Below are 12,065 nucleotides of genomic sequence, written 5' to 3'. Positions count from 1 at the left end.
GTTATATTAGGTTAGATTACGTTAGAATAGGTTAGGTTAGGTTTAGTTCAAAAATGATACTTATACAATCTCATGATGGCATCTGCGCCACATTTACCAAAATTTATATCGATGAACCGAAAAAGATATACCTAGGTGGTGTTATTTGGTTGTAGATTTACATCAAATAATATATGAAGGATAGCAGCACGAATATACACATATTTATATTACTGCGTTAAATATTAATTATATTGACACCTAAGCATCATTTTTGCGATTGCCTTCTAATAAATTGTATTGCTGCTACAATTATTAGTTTGACATTTGTGAATTTCTACCTTATCTTTGTGCGATATATTATTTGTCGGTGAAAACAATTTTACAAATGTGTGCAGTTGTCAAAATTGAGTGAATTTATATTTACAATGAGTGATTTATGATTTTTGTTTTGTGAAACAAACAATTTTATGTGATTTCATCTATTTATTTGTGAAATCATTTAATATATGTGAAAACTACTTTCCAAATGTTAAAGTAATTTTTTTGTGTGAATTTTGATTATTGCATTGTGCGATTAATTCCCACTCTTTTATAAAATATTAGTAGATTTTGAAAAATGTGGTTTATTAGATATGATTTAAAACTAATAAGAATAACAATAACTAATAATATTAATTTATTGTAAACAATGATGATATTAATGGGTAAAATGGCGCTCTTGGGTAGAGTTACAATGCTTTTTATGTCATTTTAGAAGTGTATAACATAAAAAAAAGGTCATGCGTAAATCATTTCAAGTTTATTATTAAAAGAATCATCAGTTAATTTACAATTATGGAGAAACACAAATATCAGTAGATTTCTTGAATTACGAAAAAAAACAAAAAATCAGTATATTGGCAAAAAATATCAATTGATCTACTCAAATTTCAGTAGACATGGCAACACTGGACTAATATACTTTTAATCAAAGACAACAATTTTGTTCTATATACCGCCAACGGTAATCGAACCGGATGAATTTGCCACGTCAAGTAGGTAGGTACCTAGGTAGTAGGTAGGTATTCCAAAAATTGCAATTTTAAATTTTTGGATCTAAATTCACAAGAGCTATATTTTTTGATTCAATAAATTTATTACAATTTGTGAACTAGATTGCATGAAGATGGATTTGAAAATATCAGTAGGTACCTAGTAAAATTAAAACAAATCAATGACATACTAGATTTACTTTAAATATCATTAAACTAAATTATTATTGAGAAAAATTTTAAATTTGCTTGCGTGTTGAAATATATTGTAATGTTTATGTAGGTACTTAAACCATTTATAAATTTATAAGCATTACATAATATTTAAATCTGTGGCTAAAAAATAGTTGAAGAATTAACAAAATTGCGATTCATGCTTTGGAATCATGGAACCTATTTTTTATGATTTTGTAATAATTAATGAATAATATTTTCATTTCGATCTAAATCGGTACTTAATGTTGCAATATATGCTTTTATGGATACAAATATTAACCAATAGCATAACTATTATTTCTAACCAATAGAGCGAGCCATTCATAGATAACAGACGTATATATATATATATAGATTCGTAAGTTCCATACAAGAAGATGCCCCCTATAATTGGCACCATCTATTGGCGTGACTAGAAGTTTTGGCTATGACAGAACCATAGATCCGAACCCAAAAAAGTATTTATAATTATAAAAACGAAATTGTGACAAAAATGAATAAAATTCGATATTTCAATTCAGATAGGTACACTTTATTGCAATGATAATCATATTGACAAATTATGAGTAACAATATAAATTTATGAGGACATAATTATGTTATAATAATAATAGTAACGCACTCCCACCATGGAAATTATTTGTCAGCACTTCCTGTCAGATTGATGACTTCGTTAATTATTTCATATGTTGTGTAGCTTGAAGATTTCTTTATAAATTTTCATCGCTTGACGATCAACAACATATTGATGTAGATTCTGAAACAATAATTTTAAAATCTACTTAATCTCAAAATATAAAATGACAATGGTCGCCATTTACACTTTTGTACGAATGCGCAAATATAATATAGACATTTTATATAGGTAGGTACGTAATTTACTCAAACATAATCTTCTTTATATACCTACCTATTTTTTATGTTTGCCTTGGTAGATTTGCAAACGTGAAAATTACAATAGGAAGGTACTATCATTATTTCGATACCACGACTGCAAAGAAATTTCAAGGGGCATACAATTGTATATACCTATAAACATAATATAATAAAAGTAGACTTACCCATTAACTTATTTTATCAGCTATCAGATTGCAAAACCTTTTTATCAATATGGTTTAAAAACGCCGAACAGCAATATTATTCTGACACTTGACACTTGGACGACTGCTTTTGTTTTGAAAATATCATGTAGAATTGACATGAAATTTGAAAAGACTGATCGAAAGCTCGAATGTTGATTGGCTGGACCATGGGTGAGCTCTGATTGGTCATTGAAATGGCCTTGTATCATGCGACTTCGTGTGTGACCGTGCTACCATCTATTCTGAAAACTGAGTATTAGGTGGTCACGTTCGCTGTATGGAACTTTCATCCCCCTGGAGCCATTTCATCGGTTCGGTTTCACTGTGTGACGTTTGTATATTTTTTAAATTGAATTAAAAATTGTTTTTTTTGCCTAATAAAAATACTCATACAGATAAAATGGAACAAAATGAATCGACGAAATCAGTTATGGAGTATTACAGCAATACAATAGCAGCAGAAAATAAGGCGTATGGTGAGTGTATTTCAAAATACAATAATATTGCTATTGAATTTTTACGGATAGTAGGTTTCTGTTTTACCTTACCGGTGCTTGGACTAAACCAAAACTCTAACCTAAAAAATTAATTTACTGTCAAATTCAAAATAATAATAAATTTTAGTCAAACGTCTGCATATAGATGCTCTTTAAATAGATCGTAAAATAATGGATAAATTGATATCGTTAAATATTCGACAAGTTCAGAAGCTTTATTATGATTTGAAACTCTTACCGTCGGAATTCGTGAATATTTCATTAAAAAGAATTGAAAAAACTAATTCCCTTAATGCGTTTACTATTGTTACTTCGTCGATTGCAGAGGAAACTAGTCGCCAAAGTGACGAAGAAATTCTAAACAAAACCAGGAGATCGCTGACAGGAATTCCAATAGCAATCAAAGATAACTTCTGTACGAATGGTATTCCGACAACCTGCGCCTCCAAAATGCTAGAGAACTTCATTCCGACGTACGACGCCACTGTTGTTTCTAAATTAAAAGCATCAGGTGCTATTCTAATGGGTAAATGCAATTTGGATCAGTTCGGAATGGGGTCAGGTACTGTGGACTCTATACATGGGCCTACTAAAAATATATGGGGCTCAAATTTTGATAAACAAGTGTTAAAGGACAACCGCTCTGATTGGAGGATCGCCGGTGGCAGTTCGGGGGGCTGCGCTGTCGCAGTCGCTTCGGGAAGCTGTCTCGCCGCTATCGGTTCGGACACTGGGGGGTCTACAAGAAACCCGGCATCTCTTTGTGGATTAGTTGGCTTTAAGCCTACCTACGGAACAGTATCACGACACGGTCTCATACCTTTAGTAAATTCTATGGACGTACCTGGAATACTCACCAGAAACATTGATGACTGCCTAAAAATATACAATTGTATAGCCGGTCCGGACAATCTAGATTCGACCACAATAAAAGACAAGTTTAATAACATTGAAATTCCTGAACATGCAGATAAAATTAATCTCAAAGGTGTTAAAATTGGAATACCGCAAGAATATCATTGCGAAAATATGTCAAAGGAAGTTGTCAAAACGTGGATGCATGTTGCCGATCTGCTTGAAAAAGAGGGTGCAGAGATTAAAAAGGTTTCAATGCCATATACGTCTGCTTCCATTGCCGTGTATTCAGTCCTAAACCAATGTGAGGTGGCCAGCAATATGGCTAGATACGATGGACTGGAGTATGGACTTCGACCACCCGATTGCGAGTCGACTAATAAACTGTACGCGACTGCTCGCTCCCTAGGATTTAATGAAGTCGTACGGAATAGGATATTGGCCGGAAATTACTTCTTACTCTCAAGGAATTATGAAAAATATTTTATTAAAGCTTTAAAAATTAGACGGCTAATCAGTGAAGATTTTGAAAGAGTCTTTGACAGACAGAGTGTTGATAATATTGACATTCTTTTGACTCCTACTACATTGGGCGATGCTCCGTTGTACAGCGATTTTATGACGAAGAACAATAGGGACCAGTGCGCGTTTCACGACTTCTGCACTCAGCCAGCGAACATGGCCGGCGTGCTGGCATTGTCTTTGCCGATCACGTTGTCAGAAAGAAATCTTCCGCTATCACTCCAGTTAATGGGACCCAGTTTATCAGAGAAGTTACTGTTTTCAGTTGCTAAAAAAATCGAAGCACTGGTTGATTTTTCTAGACAACAAATTGTTATTTAAAACTGAACAGAATTTTTAATTAAATAAATTGATTTAGCTGTATATTTTATTATAATATTTTGAATTCACACTTCAACTTCCTAGTGTTTCCGAAACATACTACTACCTCTTTTCCCAGTATTTCACAAACTTACAACACGATACTATCCCTTTAAGCGTCAATTACATTGAGCTTCTTTACGAGCTGTTTGTTGGCGAATTTAAAAGCGGGCGATTCAGCTACTGCGATTTGATGGTTACACACAAAACTTTCCATTCGCTGAGAAGCCACGAGCCAGCGACTATTTTGACAGAATGTAGTTCGTTTTTTTACCAGGAGGTTGCTACTGCGCAGACGCAGTAAGCCGGCGTGTAGCGTGTAAAGTTGACCGGCTTTCAACTTTTCTCGGTAGAGTGTTTACAACCTGCTTGTTAGCTTGTTCGATGATTACACTGGGCGACTTTACGGGCAGATTATAAATTCGCCAACAAACAGCTCGTAAAGAAGCTCAATGTAAGTGACGCTTTATTGACATAAATTTTACCCGCACTCCCCCCCCTTTGATGACAAAGAATGAGTCCATTTTTAAAGGATTTCAAGTTATACACATTTACATTTTTTATAAAAATCAATGTTTTCTAAAATAAATATAAAAAATATTAAATGAATTAGTCAAAAATCTAAACCGTAAAAAATTGAAAACTTAATAAATATAGCCATAAAAATAATGTAATAATAACGTAACCTATGTACCAAATATGTGACAAATTTAAATTTTTTTTACAATTGTAAGTTTATCTTTAACTTAAAAAAAAATCTTTTTAATGTTTTCAGATACATATTTATTAATTAATACAGTTGAAATTGTAAATTATCAAAAAAAAAATCTAAAATTGCAAGCTTTTTACGCTAGGTTTTCTGTTGGCATATAGGATCCCCCTTAAATTGTACCATTTTCTTATAATCATGAAACTGATGGTCAAAAATAAATGTAGATAATTGAGGTCAGAATAGTGTATACCCATAGACTATAGATACATATAGACGCCACCCGTTGCATTGCTAAATGAAGCTACGTGCCGTGCGTTTGGTTTGTGGGTGAGCGAACGCATTCGCCTATAAATGTTCGAGACCATAGACCATTTCGCTAGTGCTCGCCCAAAGTGCTCGCACTAAACGCTCAGAATTAAAATATAATTTTCTGTTTTTTTACATTATATAGTATTTTTAAGCGGTCAAAATGCAACCAATTAGGTAAATATATCCATAATTTAAGTTATTTTAAAGAAACACTAGGTCACTGATATTAAAATAAATAATAATATACAAATAAATTGTCACGAACATGTATCAACTTACCTATGAAACGTAATACCATCTTCTTGCTTATCAGTACGGCTACCATATTTTAACCTTTCCCTTACCATGGTAAAAAAATTACGCCCGATCCCATGCTGTCCACTCAGTGTCCCGATAGAAATTTGGCATTTTAAGGCATTTTAAAAGCTAATTGATTGCTTCAAAAGGTAAAGTATGTTTTTAAATACTATTTAGTCATCGTTTAACATGATATTCTGTGTATATCACATGCAATTATCTTATAATCGTGTATAATAATCGAACATCGATAAATGTACGTCATAACCAAACCACGGCATGTCTCGATCTGTTTTAAATGGAACAACCAACACACGCTGTCATTTCACGAAGAGTGGGGGTGGCTAATTCATCCGAAGCGAACGAGGGATGTTATTAGGTAGGATAACATCTGTGTGGACTTGCGTCATCACGTTCATCACACCACCATCATTTAAAAATCGGATTTTAAAACACATTAAAAATATACTTACATATGAATAATTAAACAACAAAAATACTCCGATCGTATAGTTTCCACTAAATATATTTTAATATTATGTTTATTATGTTGAAATAATACACATTAAAAAAATTAAATCACTACGCTACTTGAACTTATATGCACGTATTAAGTCTATACCTCTTAGACTATAGATATATCACACCTACTTTTAGATAAGTTCATAACAAGAGGTTTTATAGTCAATAATAAAATACATAAACATATATTTAATATAATATTGTATCCCCAGAAAAACTACTTTTATACATATTATATATATGATAGGTACCGTAATTTAATACTTATATATTTTCGTAGATACTCAACATTATAATAAGCCAATCATTAGATTTAATCAGGAGATCACGGTGGGAAAGATCCCGTACTTACGGAAAATTGTACTAATTTCCACACCACCGTGGAGGTACAGTACAATGGCGCGTTTTTTTTAATCTGTGGTTTCCCCTTTAGGCCTATTCCACAGTACTAAATTTTAACTCAATCTTCTAAGTATAACATATTATACAAACTAAAAATGACTATAGGTATCTACATATTAGTAACTACTTAAATTTTAACTGGAGACTCAAAACTTTATATAATATAAAACAACCTAAATAATAAAACTACCTACTATTATATTTCTAAGAATAATACTCATTCTCTTAAACGAAAAATATTAAGAAAAAAAAAAATTACATAATAATATGTACATAAAAACATGTTACGCAGGGGATTAGGATATTTTATGCTATTTACATATTTAGTCAATACCATTGTGTATGGACGATTTCCATTTAAAATGGTAAACCTACATAAAATGAATTGATTTTACAGACATGGGTGCAGAGAAATAATATAATATTATGTTTATACCTACATCAGATATAGTATGATAACATTTTAAAAATAAAACAACATTATTTAACTGAAATTAAAAGCAACATGATTAATTAGTAATATTAAAATGTATTACTCGTACCTACCTAAAAATCACCGATTTTAGGGACACATGGAGTTAAAATTATATCATAATATATATAAATGCAACAGGTTTACTATATTTATTTATTTACATAGTTAGGTACCTACTTAATATTATTTGGTATAAAATGAAAAGATAAAAATAAATATAAGTAAGTAATTATTATTCTTTGTACGAGACCTACTGAAAGATATCATAGCGGTTCGTATACACATACACAGAGCAGAATAATAAATATAAATGTAAAAGCCATCACCATGGGTTAAGCTTTTGAAGTAGGGTACTTTTATGGCCATAAAACCCAAATATAACAAAGCATACCGACAGCCCTCAATATTGAATGCACTTTAAATGTACGTGACAAACTTTAAGGCATATTATTATCATAGACAACTATTGAAAAAAACATAATATTTAACATGTGTTCAAGTATATCCCATATTTTTCCATACCCATTAGGGAAAGTCAGTTAACATTGCAGTCAGCACGTCCGAACTCAATATTATTTTCGGGCGAAAACTATTAGTAATTATTTATGACTACAATATAATTTATTACGGACAAACTAAATAAAATAATATTTGGAATCTTTTTTTAATTCTTCTTAGTAAAACTAATATAATATGTATGTATTATTTACCCTAATATCGTCATAAAAGGATATTTTAGAATATCGTACTAAAAGCCTTGGTGCACCATAAGTTACATAGTTTAAAACTCATTAGAACATAATATTACTTATGTAGCTATCTGATTTCAATGTGGAATACTTATAAATGGATTTCATCTTTGGTTTTGCATGTAACATTTGAATGGGTAGGTACAAGATTATGAAATTTATTTATAATTGATATGATATGAATTCTTAATATTTTATTGTAATGAAAGTATGTAAATTGTTAAAACAAAATACAAAGGTATCTAAAAATACACGTAAGCCATGCACATACTATTTTTCATAATAATTAATTATATACAAATATATAAATACGCCACCACACATAATATCCCCAGTATCTAAAAATCTTTCATAATGCTACTCTAATTTGAATGTTGTTTTTTATTAGATTCATTACAGCTAAGGCAATTAAAACTTTCAACCCTATGTACCACACATACAGGTTTTTCACATGTTTCGCAAAATATTCGACTTCTTCTAGAGGTCGTACAATATCTACAACATCCTGACTTTGGTGCCACAGGAGGATTGGGTTCTATTACGTTTGTGGGGGCCAAATTTGTGCTACTTGAACTAATTTCTGACAAATAAAAATTAATAGCATCCTGCTGTTGAATGTGAAATTTTATTGTACTGTTTTTTCTATTTTCTACGTTAGATCTTGCTAACTCATCAGCTAAAATTCGGTTAAATCGTTTTCGTCTACTTCTATCATTTTTCTTCCAATTTGGATATTTTAAAACCCACAAATAATAAGCATTTAAAGCCGCTATATCTATCATTTCCATAAAAAGCCTGAATGGCCATCTTCTGGTGGGTCTCGCACAAGAATATCCTGCGGTCATTTTATCACCTGTATCAACTGCTCCTTTTGTTCTATTATAATGGAGTATAATTTCGGGTTTTTTTTCATTTGACGCACTAACTGAAGCATCGTGAAATTGACTAGATAATAAACATACTGCTTTATTTTTCTTCGGAACATACGAAACTAAAGTTAACCTGCTGGTAAATCCAAAAGTACTACTAAATACCTCTCTTAATTTATTTGGCAAAAAATTAGCTGGAATTTCCCATTTATTTTTTCTCAAGGTTCCTGTCAAAGTGATGCTATTTTCCAATAAATTTTCCGTCAATGGAATCGACGTGAAAAAATTGTCAGTGGTAACTCCCCGGTTTGAACCGTAATATTTCCGTACTAAATCTGTTACTACTCGTTGTCCTTGATTTACCTCCCTTACGTTATTCATCATACCTGTGTATACCTGCATATCTAAAATATATGAAACAGCCGAATCTGCAACAGTCCATATTTTAATACCATACTTTCCAGGTTTACTTTTCATGTATACACGAAATGAACAGTTACCTCTAAAGGCAGCTAATCTTTCGTCTACGGTTAAATTAGATCCAGGTGAGTACATATTGCTACATGCATGTGAAAACTTTTCGAAAATGTTTTTTATCGGCTCTATGTTGAGAAAATTAGTAAAAACTTTTTGAACTAAAAAGGTTTTTGAATGTTTCAGTAGTGTTATAGCGGAATTTGATAGACACATTGATTTTGTTTCATAAATGACAGTTAATCGTAGCGGATTTTGAAAGAGGCGATGAAATTTTCATGTAGAGATTTTAATAACGAATCCAACGATATATATATCTTAATTATTTCTAAAAAGTGTTATAGCGGGTTTTGAAATTTAGCGACACTTATAGTGTACCTATAAATCAGCTTTTAATGAATAGAGCTTGAAAAATTTTGTCAAATAGGAGATAAAAATAAAGGAACTTCTTGGTTACTATGTTGCTTAATTTCACAGGATTAGTGTTTTAAACAATGACATTATTAATGGACGACGCACTCAATACAGTAGCTAGCAAATAAATTCGCGCATTCGTATGTTTAGGTAGGCGTGACGCAATTTCCATTATGCGATATCACGCATCGGGAATTTATAGCAATATCACATTTATTGTAATGGCGTTAGAGCAGTCTTTCTAATGTCAATGTTCATTTTAGCGAACCTGTTCGAACCGAACCATTCGGCAGACCCAACAAAAAGCATCAGGAATTTATAGCAATATCACCTTTATTGTAATGGCGTTAGAACAGATTATGCCATTCGGCAGACCCGACAATAAACTGTGTGTCATTTTCTTTTCCACATGATTCGTCCATATATTAATGTCATTGGTTTTAAAGCACTTGGTGAAAGGCTGTTCCAATGCAGTATCGGGCTATTTTCTAAAAAAATATTACCAATCCAAAAAACCGTTTTAAATTTGGATTTTGGTATCAGTGTTGCCAATACTCATAAACAAAAATATGCCAGATGGAATAAGAAAAGAAGTTATTTAGTTTTAATTTACAAGCTGTAAATCTTTTCCTATGAAAATATTTTGCATTTCTAATATTCCACTCGCAACGAAGTAAGCAAGTAGAATACATACTTATAATGTTATATGTATGAAATTTCATTTTAGTGAACCGGATTGACATTCTACTATCAAAGCTTGGCATCAACATCGAAGATTTATCCCCTCAGGCTGATAGATTACTTTCTAAAATGGCAATGTACCAAAAAATTATTGATGTGAAAAATATGGAAGAAGGAAGTGTGTCTCTTTGGTATGCCGATGAAATTTGTAGAAGTATGAAATATGAAGAATATATACTGATGCTGCGCCAAGATATTAAAAAGAGGAATAGAGAGAATGTAAAACATGCTAAGGAACTGGAGAAATTTAAGGAAGAACTAAAATTAGTGAGAAACACAATGGAAAAATTACCCAGCCCAGAGATGATGCAAAAGGAAATATCTATTCTGCAAAGCAAGATTTCTAGTTACGAACAGAACCTTCAGGAAGGAAAGGTATTTATGGCAATGACTGCACACGATACTGTATGTTGATTTCACACAATTTATTTTAAATGATTTTTTTTTGCAGATTAAATTAGCCCGACTCAATATCAAACCGGAGATCACACCTGAATCATTAAAGGTTTTGATCGATGAATTAGCAGCTTTAAAATTGGAGCGAGATCAAGCTAAAGGAACGGCTGAAAACATAACTATGATTAGAACAGCCAAGAAAGATCTTTTGAAACTTAAAAATATATCAATTGAATCTGATAAATAAACTGTGCTTCTACATCCTGCATAATTGAAAATTTTATTTAACAAATAATAAATAGCTTTGTCATAAATAAGAAAACTTCTTTTGGTATTTGGTGAAATAATACAAGAATCACATTATGTACATATTTTAATAATTATTATGGCACTTGCAGAATTCTCATTTTTATCACCCAGCACAATGGTGGTACTCCATTGAAGCACAGGAGGTGTGAACCTCCAACCAAAAATAATAATAAATAATATACAAAAAAAAAAATGTGATAGGATTTAAGGTACGAGGGTGGGTCAATAAGTCCTTAGAAAAGCCGACAGGTGGCGCGACTAGTACTGTAAGCGGTTTGTTTTCATGCAGCGGCACTACCGATTCAGTATGCTGCGAAGTTTCAATCAGATTGGTCGGGTTGTTGTTTTTTATTTTCGTACATTTAAAAAAACAATTTGCTTGTTTACAAAAATGGAGAAAATTGAGTTTAGAGCTGTTATTAAACATTTTTAATATAAAAGGGTTAACAGCAAAGGAAATAAAAAATGAGTTGTATTTAGTTCACGGCATATCTGCTCCTTCACTTGCAACTATTTATAACTGGTTAAATGAATTTAAACGTGGTCGTACATCAACAAAGGATGAACCACGCTCAGGACGTCCTGTAGAGGTGACTACACCAGAAATGATCAATAAAATCCACGATATGGTGTTAAGTGACCGAAGATTAAAGTTGAGTGAGATAATTGAGGTTACAGGGATCTCAAAAGGTAGCGTCATTTCTATTTTACATGACAAATTGGGCATGAAAAAAGTTTCTGCAAGATGGGTGCCGCGTTTGCTCACAGTCGACAATAAACGCAATAGGGTGGTGGCCTCTAAAGCCCTGTTGTCGCTCATGCAACGCAATCCGGATGAATTTTTTCGTCGC

At 32.1% G+C, this 12,065-nt stretch overlaps 2 protein-coding genes across 2 annotated transcripts; both read left to right on the top strand.

Annotated features, from left to right (window-relative positions):
- The first annotated feature begins 2,614 nt into the window (after nt 1-2,614).
- Nucleotides 2,615-11,635, top strand: LOC147067150 (uncharacterized). The gene is made up of 3 exons (XM_085954265.1): nt 2,615-2,787; nt 10,496-10,884; nt 10,961-11,635. The coding sequence occupies exons 1-3, from the start codon at nt 2,712-2,714 to the stop codon at nt 11,150-11,152; spliced, it is 657 nt and encodes a 218-aa protein (XP_085810391.1). The 5' UTR covers nt 2,615-2,711; the 3' UTR covers nt 11,153-11,635.
- On the top strand, nt 2,850-4,634 carry GatA (glutamyl-tRNA(Gln) amidotransferase subunit A, mitochondrial). The gene has a single exon (XM_085954264.1). The coding sequence runs from the start codon at nt 2,980-2,982 to the stop codon at nt 4,504-4,506; it is 1,527 nt and encodes a 508-aa protein (XP_085810390.1). The 5' UTR covers nt 2,850-2,979; the 3' UTR covers nt 4,507-4,634.
- Nucleotides 11,636-12,065: the final 430 nt, after the last annotated feature.

The sequence above is a fragment of the Rhyacophila brunnea genome, unplaced genomic scaffold (assembly GCF_057557595.1).
Source record: "Rhyacophila brunnea isolate RB1 unplaced genomic scaffold, BYU_Rbru_1.0 scaffold_4, whole genome shotgun sequence".
NCBI classification, from domain to species: domain Eukaryota; kingdom Metazoa; phylum Arthropoda; class Insecta; order Trichoptera; family Rhyacophilidae; genus Rhyacophila; species Rhyacophila brunnea.
The sequence above is the reverse complement of the archived record's forward strand: the minus strand, read 5'-3'. Positions and strand labels throughout refer to the sequence as shown.

Coding starts and splice junctions, on each gene's coding strand:
- LOC147067150 (XM_085954265.1), top strand. CDS start 2,712: ATGGAACAAAATGAATCGACGAAATCAGTTATGGAGTATTACAGCAAT. Junction 2,788..10,495: donor AGCAGAAAATAAGGCGTATG/GTGAGTGTATTT, acceptor ATTTCATTTTAG/TGAACCGGATTGACATTCTA. Junction 10,885..10,960: donor AGAACCTTCAGGAAGGAAAG/GTATTTATGGCA, acceptor TTTTTTTTGCAG/ATTAAATTAGCCCGACTCAA.
- GatA (XM_085954264.1), top strand. CDS start 2,980: ATGGATAAATTGATATCGTTAAATATTCGACAAGTTCAGAAGCTTTAT.